The sequence below is a fragment of the Strongylocentrotus purpuratus genome, unplaced genomic scaffold, assembly GCF_000002235.5.
Source record: "Strongylocentrotus purpuratus isolate Spur 01 unplaced genomic scaffold, Spur_5.0 spur5_scaffold_10, whole genome shotgun sequence".
NCBI classification, from domain to species: Eukaryota; Metazoa; Echinodermata; class Echinoidea; order Camarodonta; family Strongylocentrotidae; genus Strongylocentrotus; species Strongylocentrotus purpuratus.
In genome coordinates this window covers 29670999-29698901 of record NW_022145595.1, presented here as the reverse complement: position 1 = coordinate 29698901, position 27903 = coordinate 29670999, and the positions used below count along the sequence as shown (strand labels likewise).

At 37.6% G+C, this 27903-nt stretch overlaps 1 protein-coding gene across 1 annotated transcript; it reads left to right on the top strand.

The window, feature by feature from the left end:
* Window positions 1-542: 542 nt before the first annotated feature.
* Window positions 543-27903, top strand: LOC100891299. The gene is made up of 3 exons (XM_003729691.3): window positions 543-665; window positions 5892-5965; window positions 17941-27903. Exon 3 carries the CDS (start codon window positions 18641-18643, stop codon window positions 19370-19372), a length of 732 nt encoding a protein of 243 aa, XP_003729739.1. The 5' UTR covers window positions 543-665; window positions 5892-5965; window positions 17941-18640; the 3' UTR covers window positions 19373-27903.

The window sequence follows — 27903 nt, the reverse complement described above, 5'->3', positions numbered from 1 at the left end:
TCTTTCTCTCTCTCTCTCTCTCTCTCTCTCTCTCTCTCTCTCTCTCTCTCTCTCGTACCTCTTTCTCTTTGCTTCTTTGATTCTTAATCTTATCTCTCCTCCTCGTCCCCTGTAATCCATTTCTTCTTTTCATTCACAAGGCCCGGATCAACAAACTTTCACGCTTTATGTGTTTTTATACAGAGGGCAACAAACTTTTCTCTTTTCAAAATACGAAAAAACCGAGGGGTGTACATCCTAAGTATTACATGCGTTTTTTTAATTAGTTAGAATATAATTAATATAATGAAGACATAACTTTAAAAGAGTAGAGTTTCTGCTACTAGTACAATATTGTTTCAATCAATATGATTTAAAAACGTTAAAATTGACTTATAATAAAAAATTAATGTAATAACAATCTAAGAAAAACTAGATTTCGTTAGTTTTGCGACCCCGGTATTTTTCGAACTTTTCCATTTTCGACCGGTGAGTTCAACGATCAGAGGAAAATATTGATCGGTGTTTGATGCTGTACTTGTGTGTGTGTGTGTGTGTGTGTGTAAAACGTGCATGCCGTTTGAGCGTGCAATTTCAACACATAAACTGCAGTGTGTATCTGAGCGCCAGTCGCCGAAAAGTGAACATTTTAGAACCTTGAAATGACAGCTTCCGTGAGCTTATTGGTGAGAGAAAATTACTTTTATACATCTCTAATTATTAAGTAATAAATTAAAATGGTCTTAGTGTACGATATATAAATAAGGAACAAGCAACGTGTGAAATAATTGAATATTCGTCGTATCGAGCGCTCGTCGGTTGAGAGGTTGTGTAGAGAGTGATGTAGGCCTAGTCCCACACTGTTGCTGACAGCGTTGGTAAAACTGAAAGAGAGAAAGGAACAGTAGACCTGACTACTAGTAGATCTACTAGATCTAGATCTAGGCGCTAGGCCTAAGTATAGATGAGGTCACGTTAAGAAGAAGGGGAAGAAGAAGAAGAAGAAGAGGAGGAGGAGGAGGAGGAAGAAGACTATGAGTGACGAAGGAGGAGGAGGATCGAGGAGGAGGAGGGGAGAGAGAGAGAGAGAGAGAGAGAGGGGGGATTTATAATGACTGAATAAAGTAGTCAACTGACTTACTGACTAGAGTAAAGGAGGGGGTAATCGACCAGCTCCAGTTTTCGGCCGATTGGTTGGATGCATGGTAAAATCCCTTTAAAATACATCGCATAATAGCATAGCCATAACACATATCCCCCACACATACCATACCATGCCAGTGTCACTGAAGAACCACATTTGCAATGAAAAATATATCCTAAAATATCACATTTTAGCGATGTAATCAGCAGTCCCGCTACCCGAATCTGAAAAATCGAGTATCTTACGCGTGTTTGTAAGAAATATGGGTACCATAAAATGAGCTTTATTTCAAGTATTTTTCAGATTAAGAGCCCGATTTTGTGCCAGTCGCAAGCTCAAAAGTATCTCATCGCATGTATTAAATCAATGCAGCCGCACACCACAACGCACACACGATATCTCTGTCTAATTCAGATTCCAATTTCCGATCACCGCAGTACTAGTTTTCGGCCTGGCGAGCTCCGGGGAGCTCCGGCGTGGGATACCTGCTCCACCCGCTAGTGCTATAGATCAGCGCGGAAACGCACGGCGCGCATGCGCGCTTCCTATTGACTTTGTACATGCGGCCGAAAACTGGTTCGCTATGCCGATAACTGACTCCGAAACAGTGAAAATTGAAACGAATATTGTCATGGCAGTTCATGATTTTTTTCTGGGATTCTTTTTTTGTTTAAATAATAATAATATTTGCTTCATGATTTGAACAAGAAATGATAATAAATAGGAAGTAAAGGGTAAAAAAATAGGATTTTGTCTTAAGTGGCCGAAAAACCCCTCCTTTACTCTACTGTGGTTGTGAAATGTTTTGAATTTTCCTCATACTGAGCAGCACGAAATACACAGGACCAGTCGATGAGTTATCTCTGGATAATTAAAGCTCAATGGCACGCTCGAAAAAAGAGAAGAAGAAGTGCTCTTGAATTGAATCACAAAAGAAGCTCTGGTAAAGAATACAATTAAATAAGAGAGCTTATTGTAGGATATTGATACATGGAAATATTCTTACTGGTAAATCCCTGGTAAGCATCCTTTTTGATGGTCTCCTAGTGGAGTGCATGAATATTTGATTACAAGAAAAATAAAACATTGTCAAACTGCCATATTTTCCTTTTGACACTACGGTACTCTCGAGGCAAGAATCCTTATTTTCCACCATTTTCGGTCTAATTGCAAACTTTACAGAAATGAAAAGACATATTTAGCTTATTTCAGTACATTTTTTTGTGGGCAAGCAGCCACAGGCTGATGTAACATATAACAAAACTCAGTAAACCAAAGATATGGATGGATAGGCACTTTCAATCTGAGATTCTGAGCTTGATGCTCTTTCTGGGCAGTTTATTGTATTGGAATGAATAGGAGCATTGCTGACATTCTAGTGGTCGACCCTTAATTGGCTTGTATGAATATGAAGCACTTTTCCTGTGACATGTCATTCAATAGACTTATCATTGTGGTTATATTTTGGAAAAAAATAGCAGGTCTCGCTACATTACTAGTAGTCCAACAAAAAAGGTTTGAACAGTTCCATCTGTCATTAATAAATTCCAATACCTGGCATAGTTCAGAAAATGTACAATTACATGTAGATCTTTTGTTTTGTTTGTTTGTATTTTAGATGTTTTGATTGTATTTTCTCACATTACAAGGTGCTAAAGAACTAAAGAGATTACCATAGTAGTCATGTTGAAATTGGAATTATGATTTTGTTATGGCTGCGTTCATAATTTTTTTGGAAAAGATGATTAAACGAAATGAAAAAGGTTTTAACAGAGTTCCAACTGTCATTAATAAATTCCAATACCTGGCATAGTTCAGAGAATGTACAATTACATGTACATGTAGATCTTTTGTTTTGTTTGTTTGTATTTTAGATGTTTTGATTGTATTTTTTCATATTACAAGGTCAGGGCGCGACAAACCCGCTTGCCCGACGTCCCGGGGCAACCAAATTGAGCCGTCGGGCAAGTAAATCAAATTATCACTTGCCCGATTCGGGCAAGTGATACTTTTACAGTAATTTCCTAGTGTCCAAGAACTCTACCATTCACCCGTCAACTTCTTACCCGTCGTCAAAATCCAGAAGCAAAAAAGCGATCGTTCCGATTTCGAAAAAACTTCACAGACAGCTAGCCAGCTCAGCTAGCTCAGCGCGCATGCAACAGTGACACTTCAAGCCATGAATGCCGCTCCGCCTCCACGCACGGCCGGCCGTGAGCTAGCTAGAGACAGCTAGCGCGATCGTACCAGCTGCGAGCTTATTCGCGCTCTCTCTCTCTAGCTCTGCAGGCCGCACCGACAGGCCTTTGCTATTCTCTGATTGCCGATTGGTTGAATCACGCCAAATATGTCGTCATTATTCTAGGGAAATGAACACGTGCGAATCGGAATGGAATAAACAACAGGGATTTTCTAGTAATTACAAAAAGTCAAATGTTTGATATTTATTCATAATGACTGTTAATGATTGTGAACATATTATTTAAAACTCGCTGCTCATATAAATCAGATGAATGTTTTTGTCTCGTTTTCAATTTATTACTGCGGTCTCAAGATCCGACCGAGCGAGTCATTTTGATAATAGTATCGAGACCCCCAGAATATAAGCCGTTGTTGTTTTGTTTTCATGGTTTTAGCGACGTTGTTTAGTCTAGTTTTCGCATACTTATCCGAGATTTATCGTAAAATATCTTCAATATTATTATTTAGTAAGAATTTACAAATTTTGGCATGATATTTATAGCAGTGAATGATGAAATAAAAATGTCCGTACTTTATTTAAAATAGTTGATTACCCATTATTTACATGACGTTTCTTGATGGAAGAGTTGACCCAAATTACACTGTACATGTATGTGCATTAATTTGCTATCTAAAACACTAACTTATCATTACGAGATAATAAATGCTTTAACCTCGAGTCCTTTTTCGCTTTAAAGTTTTGGGCAAGTGGAAATATTGTTTGGGCAAGTAAATTGAAAACCCACTTGCCCGACAGGGCAAGTGGTGAAAAAAATTCTTGTAGCACCCTGAAGGTGCTAAAGAAATAAAGAGATTACGATAGTAGTCATGCTGAAATTGGAAGTACATGTATGATATTCTTATGGCTGCATTCATAATTTGTTGGCAAAAGATGATTAAAGGAAATGAAATAAAAGAATCCTGATTAATGCCCTCAAAAGGCCTCAATGTGCTCATTAACTAGTCAAGTATTTGTAATCTAATACAGAACTTGTAACTCTTGTATGGGTAGTTTTTAAAAATCCGTTCTCCTCTACCCTGTTACGCTATACATGTACATACAGGTTTATGTGTACTATCTTTGTGAAATATTGGAAGCCATTTAACCTAATTTTCATTGTATTAGAATATAGTTATCTTAGTTTGTACAAGAGATCTGCAATTGTTTTATTTTTTAATTTGTTTTGTGAGCTCATATTTGTTAGGCTTGGGGCTTTAAACCTTCATAAATATGCTTACAAAGGTAGACAACAAAGAAAGAAAATGTATATAGAAAACAAGCAGTCTGTATATCAAGTGAATAGTTTTTGAATGTGAACACTTGCTGTGAACTCCGTAATATGCATGCCTACAATGTAGTTTATTGACGAACTATGCATGGAGACTAGTTTTACGGATGTTCACCGGAGTGGATTTGTATTGATTTTGTTTTATATCGATTGGTCAGCTGTGGCTTGGTAGTATTTGCTTTGTTCTCGAGACAGGCAAACATGTTATTTGGTTGGCCGATGTGTTCAGTCTGCCTTTTAAATTATTGACAAGATGACCAAAGAGTTGTGTAGTACATGTATGTACACATCTAGTACGTCTATTTTATTCATGAAACATCATTGATTTGAATATCCTCTAAGACAACGGTGTCGATTTGTATCCATGGTTGGGGGGGATGATACAGTAGGTGCCAAAATATTTTCGGCAATGAATCAAAGCAACCGATGATGAATTGTATACATGTACATGTACATGTGTGATCCACCACAAGTTTTTATTTATCTGTATCAATCTCTAATGCAGCAGCTTTAATTATCAATCATCATTGTGCTTCATTTTGATGGGAGCATGACAAATCTGTGGAGCATTGATTGTTAAAGGTGACTTTGAGCTCCATTACAAGTGCGTTGACCCTCGATTGAATGGTGGCTGTGTTATTCATTCACAGCAGGGTGCCCCTAAGCACACAACTGTTCTTGTTGACTATCAATAGCTTAGATTTTCTGTGTAGTCTCAAAGGGCCTATTTAGTATTTGTTCTGGTATTAGTATTAGTAGCAAGCTTGCTACTTTTAAGTCGTTAACATATTCATGGCAAACAATTGGTGGCTTTTTCTCCACCCTTTATTGCATAACATCTCTTTTTCTCTTCAATGGTGTAAGTTTCACTACTTTGGGTGTTGAATTGTGTACTTTTGGGTGGCAGCAGTATGACATAATGTAATCATTAGGCTCAACAGGGTGTATTCTTAGAAGTTAGAGCAGATTAAAAAGTGATTTTTTATTAAAAGCTGTATGAAAAGAAACATACCAGTACTCCTAAAGACCCACTTCAAATACACAATAATGAATGAAATGTAGGTCTAGAAGTTCATGTACATGTACATGCCTAGTTTACCTACATTACATGTACATGTATATATGCTAACATTCATAGGCTATACAGTATCACACAAAGTAAGGAAGATCTACAGTATGTTTTTGTTTATCTGGTATAATTTTCAAAGTTTTAAAATGTGATATTCTTTCTTCAATAGGAATTTCAACGCACTTGGTATTTCCAGCTGAGAGCCTGAGACTGCTCGAGTTCATGCCAGTTTGCTGTTAAAAGGTATGTTTTCTTCCATCGTATATTTTGTCAAGTAAAATTAAAGTGCAGTAGATTAAAATGTCATATAATGATAAAAATAAACATATTATAGGGCTCTGGGAAGGGAATCACATACTGTAGGATGTATATTTCACATGTACATGTAACTGTTCGTTGGACACATTCAGTGACAGAAAGTTCTTGATAACTGTCAAACAGATACACAGGTCCATTGCTGAACCCCCACTCCACCTCTCCCTTCAATTTTACTCTGAATCCCCAAATATCAGAATGAAAACCAGGGTCTGCCTTGCCACAAAGAACCCTGATATTTCAATCCAGATCCGCATGAATATAAAATGAAAAGTGGGATGGAGCAGTTACATGTGGGTCGAACCGGTCGATAGATGGGAGTGATCTCTTCCTAAATAGTTAACATAACACTCCCTAATTTACAAATCCTCCTGATTCACACGTCCTTACAACATGTAGTCTGTATTAGGTCTTGGATTTGTTTTTTCTTTTTCAGTCCTCCTTTTGAAATGCACTATTGCAATAAGAAACTAAAAGAAAAGACTTGACAGTGGTCTAACAAAGCAAAGCATAAGTAATTGCCTGGAATTTGGCATGCCCCTCTGCATGGTGCTTGTAGATGCTTGGACTCCTACTATTACTTTTGTGTTCCTTCGCTCCATGGTTACACATACCATTCAAACAGTCAACACCATTCCATGATATGAGTAAAGTGTAGATAGATGTGACATGGCTGAGATTGAATGGGGGGGGGGGGGTGGGCTGCTGCATTCAGGCTACCCCAACCTTCACCTTGATACTTGTCAGCTTCTGTAGAGAAAGCTTGGATTGAAATCAAGCAAGCACAGATGCACCCTTGATGTGTATTAATGATCCTATGACACATGCTCTGCCGATCATTTAACCGGAGTCAGGTGACCCCTGGGCCAAGCACTGTATCTACATTTATAATAATATAATAATAGCCTAATAGTCCACTCCAAATTTTATTAAACCGAAACGGAAATTCTTTTTGCCCAATTGATCGTGAGCCCGGCAGCCACTGAGCAGCGCCAGATCGACGTTGCTCTATCCCTTATTGTTGAACGCCAAACAAGGTAGCAACAACTCCCATCTTTTAACGTCTTTTGGTATGACGCGGCCGGGGTTCGAACCCACGACCTCCCGGTTGTGTGGCGGACGCTCTACTGACTGAGCCAACACTCCGGTACAATTTTGTACCCCAACACTAATCCTAACCTATCGGTACATGGACATTGTACATGTAGACCAAAATCGCAGCCCAAACCCTGTGCACAACTGCACATTTCTTTGATGAAATGTTGCCATACATGTAGCAAATCTCAGTTCACCTCAAGACTGTAAGAAGTAAAACAAGGAGCAAATTTACTACCGGTATTCATCTATTGCATTTTTTTTTTTTTCCTTCCAAAAAAAATAAATCACTTATTAATATGCGTCTACAGGTATCGGTATTAAACTTCAAGCAAAGCCCTGTGAAAACAATTCAATATGGAGCCTAGACTAAAGTAGGTGAACATGAACGTGAACATTGAAACGGCATGTCTTGTCAGACTATACCATTGAATAACAACTGAAGATTATTATTGCGATATGACACAGGCAGATGATGCGTGCATGCCGAGTTTCAAATTTCCCACCAGGGGATTGCTATCGGGTTACCTATCTTGGTATATATAACTCTGCGATCACGTGCGATTGAATGTTTGTGTGGAGGTAAGACAGGTGCACAGACAAAGGGGCACACACAACAAGAGATGACAAATGCTTTGTCTATGTAGGAGGTGAAAAGGGGATGGTATTGTTATGAGAATACATTCATAAATTCACACATGTGACATGTCTGAAAGAAAAACTCCTGCAACCCCCAGCCAAGTTGAAAGAGACAAAGGCCGAGCATGTAGTCATAGATCATAGACGAGCATGATCATGAGAGATACATTGTGTTATACTCGTGTATCTTGTATTTTGATGCCCTTTAGGCCTTTTGTAATGTTCACCATTAGATTTAAAATGTATTTTAAGCCATACAGTGTACATGTACAGTACATCGTAGGCCCATGCCTCAACAATGCACTCTAAGTAGGGGAAAAGGATATATAATTGTACATATTATGCTATCAAGAAAAGTGGTATTCTAAAAAAAATATTGGGGGGGGGGGGGGTTGCATTCATTATCTACATACAGTACATGTGCCTCACAGAAATTTGCGGAGGTCTTGACTCTTGGAGAATTTTTTTTTGGAAGCAGCTAAACCTGTGCTACTGATTACATGTGTGTGTCACTAATATACAATTAATTTTACCTAACATGGAGCTTTGTGTACTCCTCCTAAACCCATTCTCATCCATAATGAGCACCATTGTGCTAAGGATCTTTTCTTTGAAACCAAATTTTCCATTATCAGGAAGCTTGCGCAATTAATTAATATAAAAATGAGTGTTCAGATCTGCGGAAGGTTACAATGCACATGATGTACTACTGAATCACTCTTTCAAGTGACTAATTGTGTGTTGTATGTTCAGTGTTTTGCGCACAGGCCTTGTCCTCTCTAGGCCTGCATGTAAGCCCTTGTACGTGTGTAGCCAACATACAGTACAGGTACATACTCTTTACTGGCCTACATGTACATTACCTATCAGGACCAAAATACTAAATTGTATAAATATGTGGCTATAAATCTGTATTATTAAGATGACAGTATTTGTACAATCTCTTGGGAATGTTATAAAGCTGCGACGTGTAGTCGAATGCTCGAGTACCCGCACGGTTGACAACTACTCGGGTACGATTTCTCGTACCCGAATATTCGGCCGCAAAAAAAAAAAAAAAAAAAGTCCAGGCCCACGCTTATCCGTGCCAGGGAGAGCGTCGGCCCCTGGCATGGTACCGTCGGTAAAAATGTTTCCCAACTCGAGCACTGTCAAACTCACCACTCAGAAACTGGGACCAAATGTCCAGATTTTTGTTTGGACTCAGAGGACAATGGATTATTCTGCCATCTTTGGTTTTTAAAACAGCATTGTTTACTGTTATTATTATTATTAAATCGGCGCCTTCAACTGCAACTCTAAGTAAAATTGCATGTGTTTTCGGCGAGGGACCTGGGAAACTGCCGAGTGGTATGGTGGTGGCAAAAAAAGAAAAAAAGAAAAAAATTCAACAAAATTCAAAAAAATTCAAAAAATTCGAACAAAATTATAAAAAAACATGGCGTCCGAATATTTTAGTATTCGCTTGTGAGCCTGGGAGTGTATTCGGGTACCTCATTGCACTGTTGTGCACAGCCTTAGAATGTTATGTTCAAAGAGTAGGCCCTGTTTCATAAAACATGTAATCAAAAACATATTATTACATTTCTATGACGAATTTAGCTCTCAGCTAATCAAATGCCACAGTTTCAACATTTCTATATATGATTTTGTTTGTCATGCCTCTCTTCACTAGACAATGATTCTTTGTGAGTCCCTTAAATTTAAAAAAAATAAATTTCCTTAAGTCTGAACATGCTATCTATCTATCTATAATCTTTTGGATGTGTATACATGTACAAGAGGTTGGCAGTGTGGATACGCCCCCTAAGGAATGATGAATTATGTGTCAGAAAGCATCTTGGTGCCTCTCCATCACCTCCTCAGTGATCTGTATTTATTATGACTGGAAGAACTAGCATGACAGACGTGGTGTATCATCTCACCCGGCCCAGCTAAGATCCAGTCAAAGGCCCCTAGCTTGACTGTGGCTTGCGGACACAAAAACCTTGGTTAGTCATACATCATGTAGGTCCATGTTAAGGCTGTGCACAACAGTGTAATGAGGTACCCGAGTACACTCCCAGGCTTACAAGCGAATACTCGAGTTTTCGGACGCCATGTTTTTTTATAATTTTTTTGAATTTTTTGAATTTTTTTTAAAAAAATTAAAAAATTTTAAAATTTTTTTGATTTGATTTTTTTGTTTGTTGCCACCACCATACCACAGGGGCAGTATCTCACGTCGCCGAAAACGCATGCAATTTTACTTAGAGTTGCAGTTGAAGGCGCCGATTTAATAATAATAATAACAGTAAACAATGCTGTTTTAAAAACCAAAGATAGCAGAATAATCCATTTTCCTCCAAGTCCAAACAGAAATCCAGACATTTGGTCCCAGTTTCTGAGTAGTGAGTTTGACAGTGCTTGAGTTGGGAAGCATTTTTACCGACGGCACCATGCCAGCGGCCGCCGCTCACCCAGGCACGGGTAAGCGTCGGCCTGGACAGATTTTTTTTTTTTTTTTTGCGGCCGAATATTCGGGTACTAAAAATTGTACCCGAGTAGTTGTCAACCGTGCGGGTACTCGAGCATTCGACTACACGTCGCAGCCCTAGTCCATGTTCATAATATCATGTTTCACATAGTCTGAAACGTTGCTCTGTACTATTGGATCACTCTCTACCTACATGTACTGTACAGCTACATTATATCTGACACAGCCAGAAATTGATGGAATTTAGTTTAAAGGGATTGGGTATTTTGCCTCAGATTCTAAACAAAATCCTAGATTTAGCTCACGCTGCAATCATAATTATAAACCTTTAGGTCAGTCAGGAATCCCATGAATTTTACAAGCCGATCGCCTGTCTGATTGTCAAGATATTTATGATTGGAATTAAAAATGTCAGAACCGTTTGCCAAATAGTTTTGAACAACACTACAGTCCATTGGGGAAAATGAGTATGGTAAAACCGGTCACTCAAAGGTTTTTAATTTTTTGAAGTGCAGTTTTTTAAGTGCTTCAGTATTACAGACACTGATAATACGTATCTCAGATTTGTAAAACTGGAAACATTATTATACAATGCCTTCAAGTGTCAAATGTAGAGTCGATGCTTGCAGACTACCTTGACTGTCACTTGCGAAAGTAAATCCTTCAAACTAGAGTCTTGTCTAAGGAGACTAGGTTTGCGTGGAAACCTGTAACTAACAAGAAGGGATGATGTATCGAGTGTTTAGACAGTGTCATATTCAATCTATCTACGGTATGTAAGCAAATGGACCTCTTCGATGGTTGCTTCTACTACCCATTGGCCAGCTCACTAAATGGTCACTTTCTCTCATGTATTGACTATGGGATATCATCACTACAAGGATGATTGATATTAGAGGGTGCCATTGGAATGCAGGTTGAGGTCAATAAAATAACAAAAACTATGGTGCTAAACATGGTAATATAATATTATCCAAAGGGCTAGGTAGGGTCAACCATCCACGCCCCCAAGCCATGTTTGTGTATTTTTGTTGTTGTGTTGTTTTGTTTCTCGTCTCAGGTTCCACATGTTGTGTTATTCTGTTTGTTTGCAAAAAGCTGAATTTAAACTAAATTGACAAAAACATGTTCATTCACACCTGCTCACAAGTTTCTGCCTTTTGGTTATGATATGATCATTCTTCTTTACTCCACTGAGTCCACTCCAGTACTCCACTACATTTCCTTCCCTACTCTAAAGATTTGCAATCATATACATGTAATTGCAATTATAATTTCAAGAATATTGTTACCCGCCTCCCCGGAGTTTGAAATATCCTTGGAAATTATTTGATAATATCAGAGTGTGAAATATTCTCTGAGGATATTTGATAATGTGTAAGTGTGAAATATTCTCAGAGGATATTTGATTATGTTATACACTCAGTCACTCACTTGTACAAGATAAGAGCAAAGAGAAACCACTGTGATATCTCTTTGAGCAGAACAATCAAAGCCATGTTTTATGTATCCCTGAAGATATATTGATATCAGAAAGTTCATGTACATGGATATTTTTATAAGAAATTTTAATTTCCTGTGATAAATCAAGTGCATACAAAGCAGTCATGTCCCCCGCTCCTCTCCTCTCCCTCAAATTTATGAGTTTTGCTATATTTTTATTTCATACTGTCTCACCGAAAGGCATTGCGCAGAATAAATCACATTACCTGTCTTCACAAAGGCATCTTCATTCAGGCATGAGACACTGGAAATGTGAGCTTCATGTGCATGCTCATGTTATTACATATTGTATCAGTTACATGGACATATTTGGTAGGGCCGTCTTGTTTTTGCTGTCTGTGACTTATATTTGTCCATTGCGGCTGTCTAGTTGGAAGCCCATAAGCAATTAATTACAGACAAATGACTCATTCAGGCTTAAGGCTTTCGGGGTGGATGGGAAAGGAAATGTGCTTCTAATTCCTGACTAGATTTGCCTTCCCAATCAAGGCATGCATGCGTGTATGCCTGTACTTTCCTCAAGGGCTAATACATGTCAGTTCATCGCCGCTGGCCTTGTAATTCTACTTCGGATTTAAGTGCACTCATTATGCCAGTGACTCAAGCGTGCTTGTAGTATTATTCTTTTGTTTCATTTAGGGATGACGGAGTATGATTGGCTGGTCATAGTTCAAGGTGAAAGAGGTGATCTTTAGCAAACTTTTCAATTCATTCACACCGATTCATTTGTAGAATGATTGGAAGAGATCAATAATTAAATTTCTGTATGAACGGTACTTACAAATACCCACAGTATTGTTTTATGATACCATTTGCAGATTGAGAAGAAACAATGTTCAATAACTAATAGGAATTGATACAGTGTACAACTGTACATATACAAAAAATTGTATGAATTTAATAATCGATAAATGGAGAAAAATAATTAAAATACAGTAATACACATACTGTACACTGTACCGGTATATACTTTTTGTTTTACTGGGAAAGCATCTACCGGTATAGGCATTTTCGGGGCCAACTATATTTGGAAAGAATATCTAATACCGGTACTGCACAAAACGTTCTGTCCGCATTGCTACAAGATCATACATCTGCATCTACATAGCTTTGCACTTGTGAACAAATATTTTAAGATTTCATATTTCTTTTTATGCAATCTTGCTAAATACTGATGGGCTTTCAGTAGGTATCACAGAAGAGCTGCGTTGAGTGGGGACACACAGAGCTCAACCACGCAAATTCTCTCTTTGTGAAGGAAGATTTTCATATCATGGAAAAAATAAATATTATAAGATTATATGTCTCTCGAAAGCTCAGAATTCTGTCTTTCGTGTCATGTCATTTTCATCAAAATCCATAAATTACTTACGACAAAGTTGCTTGAGATTTACCCTCTAATTCGTACGGTCTCACTTCGTTTGTCGCCATTTTTTTTTGACGGCCGATTTGTATCCCTAGTTTTAGCTCAATTCGCTTGAACGCCATTCGTCTTTGAGTTTTAAAAATCCACTGGTTGGAAAGAGCACATTTAAGGCTGATTTTAACATATTTTTTTGGCCGGGGGGGGGGGGGGGGGGGTACGTGCCCCCTGTGCCCCCCCCCCCCCCCCCCCCCCCCCCCCGCCCCCTGGATCTGCCACTGCCATACTTTCTATTGATGTGCCAAAATTCATTCCCCTACCATTAACGGTTTTCAATTTAGGCAGACTTGAAAACACACAAAAAAGCTTAAGGGTGCTTTAAAATATGAAGTTTTAAGAGTTTAGAGCCTTTTTCAAATGCCATTTAAAATTAATTTAAATGGATTTGATGGTCCAAACTTACAGAAATGATTAAGCTATATACGTACCCCAGATATGCCGAAATTCAGCCCCACTTCATAGACACTCTTAAATCTAGCCATGTTTCAAAACCCATGAAAACTTGTTCCGGCGACGCAAAAATAGCCATTTGTCACACGCATCAAAATGGGCTTCATTTAATTATTTGAAAAATTCCACAAAAAAAAATTTTGTCTAAAGAACCTGGAAAAAAATAGGCATGTAGAAATCCATACAGAGAACAGATTTCTTGAAAAGAAAGGTGATTCATCAATTAATTACAAAATTATGTCACCTTGAAAATGGCTAATTGCCAGTTATAGCCTAATTACTCAAAATTTGACCATTTCGTCTCTTATGTAAGTGGCCGTATTTTCAAAAGTACTTATTCAAATTTGACAAATGAGGTATCAAAACTCCTCTTTCCATGTGCTCTAAAATGAAATTGGCAGGGGAAATGAAATGAAGATACTTTCAAACTTTAGCTGTGATACCTACTTTCAGAGAATACAACAGACCCTGCCCTCAAAGACACCTTCAAAAAGAATTGTTTTCCTCCTGGTCATGGCATCAGGCTCTCCTTGTAAAACAAGATAGCATGCCACTTTGCATGTGTACCGTATACAGCCATTTTGGTATTCATCTGTTAATCCTATTAACCTGTTCACCTTGAGGTCTATATAATTAATCAGTTTCGGTATATCCTAGAATAACCTTGTTGATATTGATACCAGGGTCCTAATAGGATTAGCTCAATTACTTCTGGAGATTAATCCTATTACACAAGTACAGTTATGTACAGGTAGACCCTCTGGCATACCTTTTAAATGTAAGCTTGTATGTTTCCTAACATATATATGCGAGTGAGATTCTTTGCTCGCAGTGACGTCAGACCATTTGCACAAACGATTCTGACTTGAATGTGATTGGGTATTTTTGTTTCTTCAGACCGTAAGGTTTCCAAATTATAATATCCTTTAACTTGATGGACCTAACGAGCCAAAAGCTCTTTGGAAGCGAAGGGAGACGTTATATACATGTACATGTACATGTAATGTGATATGGGTTTTACAAGAACAGAATATTATTATTAGCGAGGAAAATTGACATACATGTACACTTTTTTACAAATTCCATATCTACTGTAAAACCATTAGAATAAGAGATATGAAACTTTTTACGAATTGCAAACATTTGATTCCATTGCATGTAAATCATGGCATGTTTCTTCTACCGATCCTTACGACTTGCAAAACTTCTGTAAAAATGTTTTGGTATTTTACCCCGTTTTGCAAATTTAGAAATAGTTAGTGTATAAATGCTTGTTTTCATTGTGTTGTAGTACGTGTTATGCCCTTTTATCTTGCGTGTGACCTGCTTTTCATCTACAAGTAGAAGTGCAATTGTCTTAAATGTCCAGGTAGAAATTGCAGTGACCATGACCATGAATGAATACACCTTGTTCAATATCCATGTACCGGTAGCTGTATGATTACATGTACATGTACATGTAGGCCTATGTCTTCAACTGTAATCCAAACTACCAGTTCTTTTATCGCCTATTATGCTGCAATGACTCAAGCTTCATCTTGTGACTCTCATTGTAAAGGGTCATGGACTCGTAGACATCACAAGTGGCAGTCTGGCAGATGTATCCAATATTCAAAATATATAACAATTCTTCACTAGATTTCAGCTGGCACACATGTTTCATGTACAATCAACCAGAACATATTGATGCCGAATTAGGCAACATGTAATATTTTAAGAGAGAAAACCTGTGAAATTATATTGCAAACACTTCTGAAATATGCCTACTTGCGCCTACTTGACCAGTGTAACTTGAAATGAATTAGTTTAATCTGTAGAAAGTTTGTTTAATTATGTGCAGTTCCCTTTTATCTTGCGTGTGACCTGCTTTTCATGTACAAGTAGAAGTGCAATTGTCTTAAAATGTCCAGGTAGAAATTGCAGTGACCATGGATGGATTCATCTTTTTCATTGTAAAACTGTAATCCAAACTACCAGTTCTTTGAGCACCCATCATCTCGTGACTATCATTGTATAGAAGGGTCACGGACTCTAGGCATCACAAGTGGCAGATGTATCGAAAATATCACAATTGTGAGATTACGTGACATTCAAGTCATTATGGTACATGCACATGTATATAATGACCCTATTACATACATGTACTTCCAGAGAACTTTTGAAATTGTACAGTAGGTGTTTTCATATAGTTTCTCTTTTCATGTACAGTATGGTATCCTCTTCATCAATGATACAGTAGTCAAGATTGAAGAATACCACTGATACCAGAAGTACATTGGAGATGCAGTCATTGTCTGCTGTCATGATGTCAATTTAGTAATGTCTCGTACGCTGCTCACTTTGCTCTGTACATGTGGATGTATGTCAGTTATTATTTAATTAGGATAAAAGAATCATGATGCTGCTCAAGAGCTTCAAAAGATTTCATGACCCATAACAAAGAAAACTAAAGACACAATTGAAAATCCAGGGGGTCAGCCAGCCAGGCTCAGCCTGGTGTACAACTACAAAGCTGTCAAACCTCAGATGGCACTCTTTAGGCTTCCCAGAGGCATTCGTTATTGATTTTTCATTCTCCCTATTCTTCTTGTATTTCCTGGTGGAGCAGCGCACTGCATGGGTGTCTTAGCACTTAGGTTTCTTCATCACCTGAAAGGAGTGATAACAAAAGATGCCATTGATCGTATTATTGATTACCATTGTGTGCAGCTGTAGGCTGTCATGCATTCATTGTTCCTTGGACAGGAGCCAACATAGATCTGATCAGGGAAGTACTACAGATCGGCTTCTGTTCTGATGATTAATTAACTTCATGTACAGTACATACATAGCCTTATTATAAATTCATTTATTGTGAGGACTACTTTGAAAATGAAAACTACAGGTACGTACATATTTGTTCAAAAATTGACATGTACGGTATTCATTACAAATCATTGTCAGATTTTTGTTTTAATGTGGCCTTTTCCATTTTCTTTTCTTTTTACTACACAGCAATGATTATTGAAATTAATGACTGATGCTCATAAACATATACATTGTAGCTCTTATGCATTATGAGAGTTGTTGGAATAAAAACCATACATCTGCTTATGACATGTACAATGTTCATTCGTATGTCAAATATCATTTCACCAACCTTGAACATTAGAAATAATTGCTTCATATTTTTTCCCAAAAGTGTTCTTTTATTTGATTTTAAAAAACAAGCAGACATATAGTCCATTGTAGGGTTAAAGTCCAAGGAGCACATTTGCCCATATTGAACCTTTGATTTATACATTTTATACCAAATGATAATAGATAAACAAAATAAAATACAGTGTACCTATGAATTGGAAGGAGGCCTATTAGAAGGTCAGTATGGTAAACAGCTAAGAACGCAAGTGATTGGTCATGTGTTTGTAAGTCATTGTTTTTTGTTTTTCTTTTATCTGAAATACTTGGTACTTTGCAGTACTTTTTTGTTTTTCTTTTATCTGAAATACTTAGTACTTTGCAGTAGTGACTAGTTGGAGGATCTATACCAGTATGTGTACTACAATCTTACAATGTATGAACAATTTATGGCCAACCGTTCCAGGTTTTGATAACATTTTAGTCTAATCCATACCGGTATTATATACTCCAAGAATGTAGCCTACTTGCCTAAATTTTATCATCTACAATTTCCAATAAAAGCGATTGCAGATGGAAAGAAACTACTTGCAACATTATTTCATGAGCTTTTAAAAAACTATTTTCAATTTTTTAATATAAAAAATGTAACACATTGTGTTGTACATGATGTTGTAGAATGCAGTACAACATGTTCAGTGTTTTGTGACATCTAGAAAATAAGGTTACTTACAACTTGTTTATGCCTACCGTACATGTAAATGGAATATGAATAATGGAATAGGTCATGTAAGAAGAGAAAAAAACATTTTCAGGCCGTTCTGTTTTGAGTGAAGCTCTAAATTAGTATTATCTTTCAAATGCCATTTGAATTTAAACTTTCCCTTTTTTGGCCTACAAATGTGACATATACAGTATGTACCTTTAAATGTGTATTTTATATTTTATTTTCAACTATATTTATAGAATGTAACCTCTTCCTGCTTCCTTGTATTTTGTTGACTTTTCCAGGCACTTATGAAAAATACAAACAACTTTTATGTCCCACAAATCAATTTTGTAATATATTACAAAAATAGCAGTGAAACCCCCCCCCCCCTCTCTCTGATCAATAAAAATCACTACACCCCTGCTTGCACAATGGAAGAGCCCATATATTTTTACTATTTTTCTGTTTCTGTCTGTTTCTCCCTGCTGCAGGCTTCTCAACTACTACACTGTACAGAGGGAGGGATGCTTCACTGATTGGCTGATTGCAAGGACTAGTGCTACCCCTCAACGTTGATCACACACACATGCAGACACAAGGCTTATGCACACACCGGAGTACTGTTATTGTGTGCTCGACACAGAGCTGAAGGGTACTACTACTAACGGAGCATCTAGCTAGCCGCTTGAATACATTACTAACTAGCTCTTCAGCGTAGCCGGGTATTTTTCCATGCAGTGACAGCCCGAGTCTTTGGCCATCTACACTGGCCTAGCTAGCAAGCGAGCAAGTAGGCTGTGGCTAATGTGGGACGGGTCATACTGTGCCTCTGCCTGAACACCTCCCCTGACGGAGGCTCGTTAGCAAGCCGCTAGACGTCACCACCCTCCTGTAGCTGTTGGAACCAGGACCACAACAAATGTTGAAATTTCTCAGCAGGACTGCCTACCAAACACTCCCTGGCCTCCGGGTGAGAAGCGGTATTTACATTTAGTCAAGCAATCAAGTCGGACCGATTGGAGTGCCTGGTTAAACACTCAGCGACACGGCCCATTCAGGCACTCGATTTCATCGCTACACCGTTCTCAACTCCTTCTCTGACAAACATCTGTACACATTTCTCTAGATGTAAAAACTTCAACATTTTCCTTCTGAAAGGATTTGTAGGATTACTCGCCACCGGCAGCAGCCATGGCTTCCGAATTTTTGAGACGATTGTTGAAGCGAGGGTCGGAGTCTTCGCAGAGACCCAAAGTCGATGTTCATGCTTTGTACACAAACTGCCAAATGAGTCGTATTTTGATGGAAGGGCAACTGTCCGTACACGAACCCTGGCGCAGGCACAAGAAGAAGCCAAAGAGTGTCCACATGGTGCTCTACACCAACGATTCTAGTCCGTTTCTTGTGTGGTACGGGGACAAGGCTAAGAAGAAGGCTCGTGGCTTCTGCACCATCCAAGGTGGGAAGATCGCGCCTATTGGAGAATACAGCTTTCAGATGGTGTTCAGTGGAAAGAATAATCAAGTGTACAAATACAACACGGAATGCTGGGAGACTCGAGAGGAGTGGTTGTATGCTCTGAGGGACGAGAGCAGACGTGAGACGGCCATGCCTGAACTCTCTAACGTGACGCCTTCCCTCATGCAGAGCAAGGACGACATCGCCATCACGCATCCAAGTCAACCTCATCGACCACCCTGGAAAGGACATCGTAGAACTCTTAGTGCGGGTTCACCTTCACCGCAGCTTGATCGTTGTCAGGTCTCGCTGCAACGGTCCAGAAGTCAACCCCACATTCAAAAAGGAAAATTGATCAGAAAGCGTGCAACTGTGTTGAACTCATCCAAACCCAAGACCACGGTAGGACAGTCAATCCAAGGACAGAAATACTTTGTGCGATCACCGGAAGTTTGTCGTAGCTGAGGCGCTTAACATTGTGGCAATGGATTTATCAAGGCATTCTTTACTTTCCAGTTATCAGCTGACAGCATTTTTTAAAGCAATTTTTGTTCACTGTTTTTGTTTTCATTTATTGCAAAGTTATATTTTGTTTATGATTTTATGATAAACACTCATGAAGAATGTGTGTACTGCAAAAAATTGCAATTTTGTTTTGGTAATTTTATTTGAAAGCAACAGATGCAATGCAGTTGTTGTGATTATTGTGCATGAGATGCCATGTTTGTTACAAATCTCATGGATCTTGCATGTTTATGTTTACAATTTAACAAGTTTCATTCCTTTTTTTATATTTTATATTTGCAAAATATGCAAACAATCACCCTTGTTGGCCTACACACACAGAATTAATATCAGTGTAATGAAAGAGTTACATATCGGAATGTTCCAGGAAAAAATTATTCCTAACAGCCCTGTGGTAAAGTTTTTTATTTTTTATGTTTTTTGTGAGGAAAGTAAAAAGTTTACCGTAATCAATAGTACTATAAGATACCGGCCATTTTGAGGACTTTTATTATTTAAGAGTTTGACTGTAGCTTAAGGAAACAAAAAAGAGACCAAAATTTTATATTTGTGTTACAATTTACAAGGTAATCCAGAAAAATGGTGCCTTATGTTGATACTTATTGGCATGTATACTCTCTCTAAAAATGATAGATTCATTAATCAGATTTTTTGTATAATTATTAATCTATATTTTATAAAAAGTATACCTTGAAATAGTGTATCTTACACTGTAGTGTAAATGATACATCATTCAATTTTTTATTATACCCATATATCTATTTACCCTGAAAGCAAGAAGAACAAAATATTTACTCAAAATACATTAGCAACTTATTGGCATGTAGAGAAAGAAATATATGAGAACAGTTGGAAAGTATGTCCTATTTTTCTCAAAATTTTGATTCATTTTAAGTTTCTAAAACTGATGAAAACAAACAGTACTGTTGGCTTGTAAACAGAAATTTCCCTACTTTAGTTCCTGTATGTTCCACATTAGTATATCAGTCTAATCTGTCACAGTTCTGAAAGTAATATTCTATTTTCAACTTCCCAGTTCCTATTTTTAGTTGATTTAAAAACAAATTATATTCTACCTGTCAAAATAGCTACCGTATATGACAAGCTATACTTGTATCTGCTATCAATTCTAATTGATCAGATATCCAATCTTTAAGGATCCCTTTTCCCAATCATCCACTTAAAAAGTGAAATTTTAACAGGGTTGTCATTGTACATGTGACTTCTACACATGAATTGACATGAGGCCTTTGCCTTGTTCTGTCAATGTGTTCTGATTATTTTTATACACATTTGTAGAAAAGTGTCCTCTATTTCCTTTGGCAATCTCTAGCCATTGATTGTAAGAAATGCACACACTTTAGCTGTAAACTTTGGAAAAAAGCGTCTGTGGTTTTGGAAATTAAGATGAGTCAAAGCTGCCGGATGCTAGGAATTGTTTTTACTGCATCAAGGTTCAGTAGAGACTAGAGAGGAAAAGATCCGAGGGTCCCCCTCCCCCTTTTCCCTTCCATCTCTAGGAAATTCTTACCCCATGGCCACAAATGAGTTGATATGGTTGTGATAAGATTCTTGGAATATAGATTGTTTTCAGTATCTACTTTGGATATGTCAATTTAATTTCAGTGGAAGTAAACATGTTAGAATGGCATGCCAACTCAATATTCATCCAAATTTTTCATTTTGTGGCAGATTTGCTCAAAATCATAAAAATCATCCCTGGAGTGCAATATGCATGAAAACAAAGCTACTGTATAGAGCTTGAAACATTGGATGCCTTTGATGTGTGCACGGTGTGTACACACGGAAAGCCTGCATTGTTATACCTCCCACTCTGCTACGGCAGGGGGCGGGTCTTGTTCTATGGAACTAAACAAAGAGCAGGAGAAATACAGCGTTCACTCTTGGCTAGAAAGGCCTGAAATTTATGGCACCGCATTCCTACATGTACATGTAGCCGCCATGGTTGTATGAATGTGCGCATTATCAACTTCCTTTTTTCATATCCAACTTATTTCAAGGTCATTTATATTTTTTTAATAAATAATCCAAGATCATGATGATCAGAAGCGTAACTAATAGACTACATAAAGATAAATCTGCTGTATTCTACTCTGTAGCTGCCTTCTCTGAAAGGAATAACAACTATTTTCATGTATGTTCATGTTTGAAAGCAAATATCGATACCGCTGCGTCTGTACTGATGTGCATCCTAAAGAAAAGTTAGAGAAAAGCCTGACAGTGGATGGCACATGTGCACAATGTTTCATCTGTAGCAAGTCCCTGTCTAGTACTCAAATTTTGGCACGACTCCATCAAAAATAAGTCATGTGCTCCAACTGTGCTTGCACGTATGTTTTGCTCTGCAACAACCTGCAGTAATTTTAGCAGACCATATTCATTGTATGCAAATAGAATGTTCTGCAGTGTGTCTGACAGTGTGTTCTTGCACTTGAAAATCGTCAACGAGGTTGTTCATCACCCAATGTTATTTCAGGTTTCCCGCCTTCTTTACAGCTAATGATGATCATAAATCTGTTTCAAGTAATTACAATTCTCGTGAGAATTTCCTCCTTGTATTTATGGAGAAGATGTTGTTGGCTCTCGTTCAAATCACAACGTAATTGAATAGCAGTGTGAACAATACTGTATGCCTCTGGGGTCAGATGAGGCATATGACTTTCCCAGACAAACTTCCAACAGAGCTTGTTTGTTACAGGTACCCCTCCCTCCCCCATCTCTTCTGTACAGGAGACATGACAGATCTCTGAAGTTGAAACATGAATGTTCATGTTGTGTAAGGGAAAGGAGATCTAAATTTAGACTCTAGACCGGCAAGAGGTTAGAGGCTTATCATTTCCGCTCTTATCGGCAAAGATTCAAATTGAAATGGGCATTTTGACATGTTCTTGCTGGCAGTGGCATACAAACGGTTTACAATGTACTTGGGGAATGCAATATTGCTCTATGGAAAATGTATGTTCTTTCTCTTTCTCTTGGAGTTCATTTTAATATTGACATGATAACCAAGTGAAACCCCCTGACCAAAATTGTTTAGCAATGATAGATTTAAAAAAACATTGGTGTGAAAGGGTCACTTTATAAAATACCCTTTAGCCTTCCTATTTATTCTATCATCAGTTACATACAAAAGAGTACATGATTCAAGTCAAATACAATTTGTATTGTGGATTACTTGTTAGGTTCTTCTTTTGCAGTATTCCTTTCAGTGATCTTCTATTAGGCCTCATGTTTGTGCAGCACGTTCATCTAATCATTGCATTTGAGCACCTACATGCAGGTCTTGTCCCAGTCAGGAAGACAAGCTCTCTCTCCCGAGTGTGGATTTAATTCTATTTCCAGGCATTCAGTACCTAAAATATCAGGCCTGGTTGCGCCTTCCATTCTTCATCTTAGCGTCTCTAATCCTATCCAATTGTAATCTAATATTGAGTCTCGCTGCTTGGAGAGGAGGAGGCGGTGTGGCTGGTTTCTTTTACTCGTTCTTTTGAATTTCATGTGGGAACTTCCCAGAGCTGTGGCAACTGTCTTTATCCCACGTTCTGGTAGTTGGCAAGCAAATGGGAATGGATGCGCCATGTTGCTATGTTGCCGACTGGCGCTAGGTTAACCGCACAGGGAAGTGAGACAGGATGGAAATGGCAGATTTAGTGGCAACCTAGGCCAAAGTGAGATCACAAAATGCAGTTTCCTTCACTGATTAGGAGCGGCTCATGGCTCTTTCCTCTCCTTTCCTCTCCCTCCCCCTCTCTCTCTCTCTCTCTCTTTCTCTCTTCGTCTCTCTCTTCCTCTCTGTCTGTCTCTGCCGTTTCTCCTACACATATCCTGATTTATTAGTGTGTCTCTCAGAAACAGGTCACATATGACCTTGTTTGGAGGGGCTTTCAACGTTGTGCACAACCCCACTCAACATTCAGGTCACGTTGCATAAAGCAATACCCACCATGTATTAACTGTTCATCCAGTCTGCGCAATTTTAAAGCAAGAAAATCATTGATCATCTCTAGACAAGAAAGTGGGAACAGTCGTAATTGGTTGCAACATTCGTTCCAGAGCAGTGCTGAATTACAGACTAATTTGCAGATAGCAAATATACATATCTTTGTGCACGTAAACTAACAGCATAAGTTCCTTATTATCAGGATTATGCTAGGATGTAATGAGTATTTCCGTGCCACTTTGAAGCATTGTATTTGTAATTACTCTGGAAGTTTTCCACCAGGAAATGCTGTCAATCAATTAGTTAGTTTCCTAATGTAGCTCACTTTGTACCGCTGGATTTAAAAAAAAGGTTGAATGGGAACGATATGTTAAATTGAAGCTGGCAAGCCCCAAATGCGAGGATTAAGGATTAATTTTGAAATACTTGCAGTTGCAGCATATGCTGGGGCTAGATGTTTAGAATTGTGGAGATTTAGGATTCCCATGGAAGGTTCATGCAAGGGGCTAAATGGGCATGATGATGATGGTTTGTTTTGTGCTGTTAACTAGCAATGCATGCTTGAACTCTCGTTTCCGATCCACTTCAAATCATCCTAATGACGTTGTTAGTCACAGGAGCCATGCTAAACAATTAAAATTCTTGACCCTTGTCGTGATCTTTTAGAAAATCATGTGAAATACAGAGGCTGTGTATTGTGCAGTGATTGAAAACTTAACGATCTGTGACTTTCAAATTGACTGGACTGCAGACCCACGCGAATGACTCAAATGAGTGGGAGAGATGGGAGATAATCTGCATAGTCTGCATACTGCACAGGCTTAATCAAGATTGTGTTGGATAAGAAACTAAGTGCCCACCAGATCCAGCTTCAAGTTTTATTCAGGGCCTACAAGTCTGGTGATCTTTCATTAATAGAATGCATTAGCCTGCTCTGCCGTATGCCTATAATATCAGACTCGTTTAAGACACACTGTATCGATACTTGCTTTCTTACATGAACACACATAGATTTGCGGCTTTTTGCGCTTTAATGTCTATTAGTGAATGAATGTACAAGAAGTACCACTGAAGAAACTTCTGAATTATATCTTAGCAAGTTAAGTGGATTATTTCTGGTGATTTACAGCATTGCATTCTTTAAAACTAGGATTACGGTAGTCATAATGTCTTCACGATACTGAAAACATGTACACTGTTATATCTTGCCTCTATAACTATAGTATAACCGATAATTCTCAATCATATTCGTTGTTTATGTTTACGTACTGAATTTCATTTATAACCCTATGGTGGCCATATTTTTCTGATATTTGTCATTTATCACTGAGAGTGAAGGGTAAAAAATGTGCCATTTTCATAATTCCAATCTTTGAAATTTGCAAACTTTTTTTTTCTTTCTGGGGGGGGGGGGGGGGGGGGGAGTGTCCAATTTGTAAAACCATATATCAGGGTTCCACATTAATTTTTTGTAAGGGGGTATGAATCGAATGTGTTTACAGTCTGTATGCATGTGTACTATGGAAAAACTTACCATTTTTTTTTTGGGGGGGGGGGGGGGGTCCTGACTTAAATTTTGGGCACCCATGTGTCCCGGGTTGCTTGTAGTGTCAATTTAATCTACATTAGATTTAATCCGAATTAATAATGTGTGTCATTCTCATTTGAGTTTCTCAATTGTAAATCAATGGTTGCTTTCTTTGGGATGGAACCTTTATGGTGGAACTCAAAGATGATCTTGGCATATGAAGGGTTAATGATATCACCTGTTCAGTGACCCATTCCCATTTGGTTTTCCCATTACAGCCAACAAAGGTTCCTTTCATTCCAGTAAGCGAGTTCTAATGCATGCCTCTGTTCACGTTGTTCCCTTTGAGTTTTCAAAGAGGAATGGGAACAAGTGCCACGTGTGAAAGGGGTTCATGACCCCCTTCTCACTTGCCATCCTGACCTCTTTCCATTTTGTAGAACAATTTTCCACTCATACTTTTTTGGAGATTGCTTTATTTTTCAGTCTCCATTATGAACAAACAAATCACAAAATCTTGCCAAATGTTATATTGTTTTTTCGTTAGAAATGGCTTTTCTTTGATTTTGTGGATTTATTAAGTTGTGACAGTTGTCTAGCTTGTTGAGATACTCGGAGGGGATTGTATAAATTTGACACGTTCACACTTGTACGTCTAACATCACACCCAGCCACCCATTGCTTCATGATGCCTAAACTCTCCCGTAGGTCCATGCATAAACAGAAAGTTGAGTTTATTCTGAATTTCATGTGGTTGTTCAGTTTGAATATTCTGTTTAAACTGGGTCTGTGAATATTGTTAACAGCATATCAATTATACACGAATGTGCAATGAAGGAGCATTTCATCACATAGGATGTATGCAACCCTTTTCCAAGAAAATGTTCTACACGATTAGGAAGTGGGAAATGGGCCGTAACGCAGGGATGTAATAACGTACGCCTGGGAGAGAGACGTGTGAAATGAAAACAGGTGCAGTCTTTTGCCGCCTCTCCTTCTGAGTATTTCAACAAGGCATCAGACACGAGGTAGAGAGATTGAAGTAGACTTTAATTAATATGCGTGCGTTGCATCAGTGTTGTAGCAATCAATCTAGAGAGGCCATCTTTCCATCTTTCTCTCTCTATCTCTCGTTCCCTCTCTCCACCTTTCTTCCCCCTCTTCTTCTTTTTATTAATCATAATACGGCAAGTCTCTGTTAACCCTGCCTCTTTCACATCACGATCTACAAAAATTGACACGCAGCATTTGAAGGGGTGCACTCATGCAATGTAGAAATAAAGAGTTGATATTATTATTCCTTTCATTTGATGTGAAAGAAATCTGCATTGTGAGACTGCCATTTAAGCGAAATAATATCTATTATTATCTATCTTTATATATCATCATTTATCTTTAAATGAAATCTGCCCATATCAATTCAGATTGCCTATTGCCAATTATGCATCCCTATGCTTAGATATTATTATCTTAAGTTGATGTTGCATTCTGAAATACACTGTATGTATCAGCCATTATTTATTTTGAGGAAGTAAATATGTTATATATACACATACTTTCATTTAATGATTAGTGAAAGCTGCAAAGTGCTTTGAAATTGCATTTATATCCCATTTTGATTTTTTGCATTGTAAGTGTAAAATGCCCCATTAAACATGTATAGAACTGCTGATAGCCTTTTTCAAACTCCATTCAAGAAATCCTGAAAGAAAAACATTTTATTTTTTGTTGACATTTCACCCCTTTTATCTTTTAAGATTATAACTTGACGTATTAGTGTTTCCTAACATATCACTTTTCTTACATTATTTCCATCTCTTACAATCTTTCAAATTCTTTTGATGACAGTTTTGTTATAACCATATTGCTGACTTTGATAGGAAAATTATATCAGTATTACAACATTCAAGCTTCCCACGTTTTATTTTGAACAGTATTAAGAAAACATTATTATCAAGGTGGTGATTATAGGCATCAAGTTTGAATTTTGAAAGCATTTTTATGTTTTGTAATTCATCCTAAATCATTTATACACCATTTATATCCCATTCTGGTATAGGAGAAGAGGCTTTGGAAATCAATTAAAATAAGTTTTTCATTCTTTCTTATTAAACCATATATAGGACCAATATAAGTTTATTAGTAGTTTAAGACCATTGTTACCATACTGTGTTAATTTTCATGATCATCATCATTATCGTTAATTAGTATTTTGTTTACTATTGATTGAATCATAATAATATGTAGTTTGACTTCGTAATAAGTCTTCTCTGAACAAAGGATGAACGTAATCATCTACCACTACAATGTAATAATAGATGACACAGTATTTACTGTTTACAATTACTCTAAAATAAGCCATCAATAAAGTACTATCATTAATTCATAGGGAAGACAACCCTATCAGTAATATAATTAAATTTTGAGAAAGTATGTCCATGTTACATGTATGTTAACAGGATGTGCGTGTTTAAAGTACTAATTGTATTGACTGAGGAAAACATTTGTAAGGACGAAGCAATCGTAGGCTTATATTAAACCCATAAGCTCAGTATGTGATATAAAATTCAGTATTTATCCTATTTCTGTTCTCTTTTCGAGAGACAGTAAAGTAAATGATAATCCATCTATAAATCAGCATTTTAATCAATTTGAAATTCAATTTAAAGCATATTATCAATCAATTATTTTGTATTTCTCACCCATTTTGGTCAGTATGTATTTGCATTCATTATGAGGCATGAGGTGCTTGCCATTACGTTTTGTTTACTTTATATTACCAATGTGAATATTTTCAACAAAAAATATAAATATATATATATATTTCAGTACATGTACAGAATGTATCATAAATATAAATACAAAAACAACAAAAATGTATTATTGTTCCACCATGTAATGTGTTATGTACTGGAACCGATATGTAATGTGTACAACATGAACTTGTATGAATGAATTAAAATATGAAAGAAAAAATGTTAA

Excerpts from the sequence above, each read along its gene's own strand:
- LOC100891299 (XM_003729691.3), top strand. The coding sequence starts at position 18,641 with ATGGCTTCCGAATTTTTGAGACGATTGTTGAAGCGAGGGTCGGAGTCT.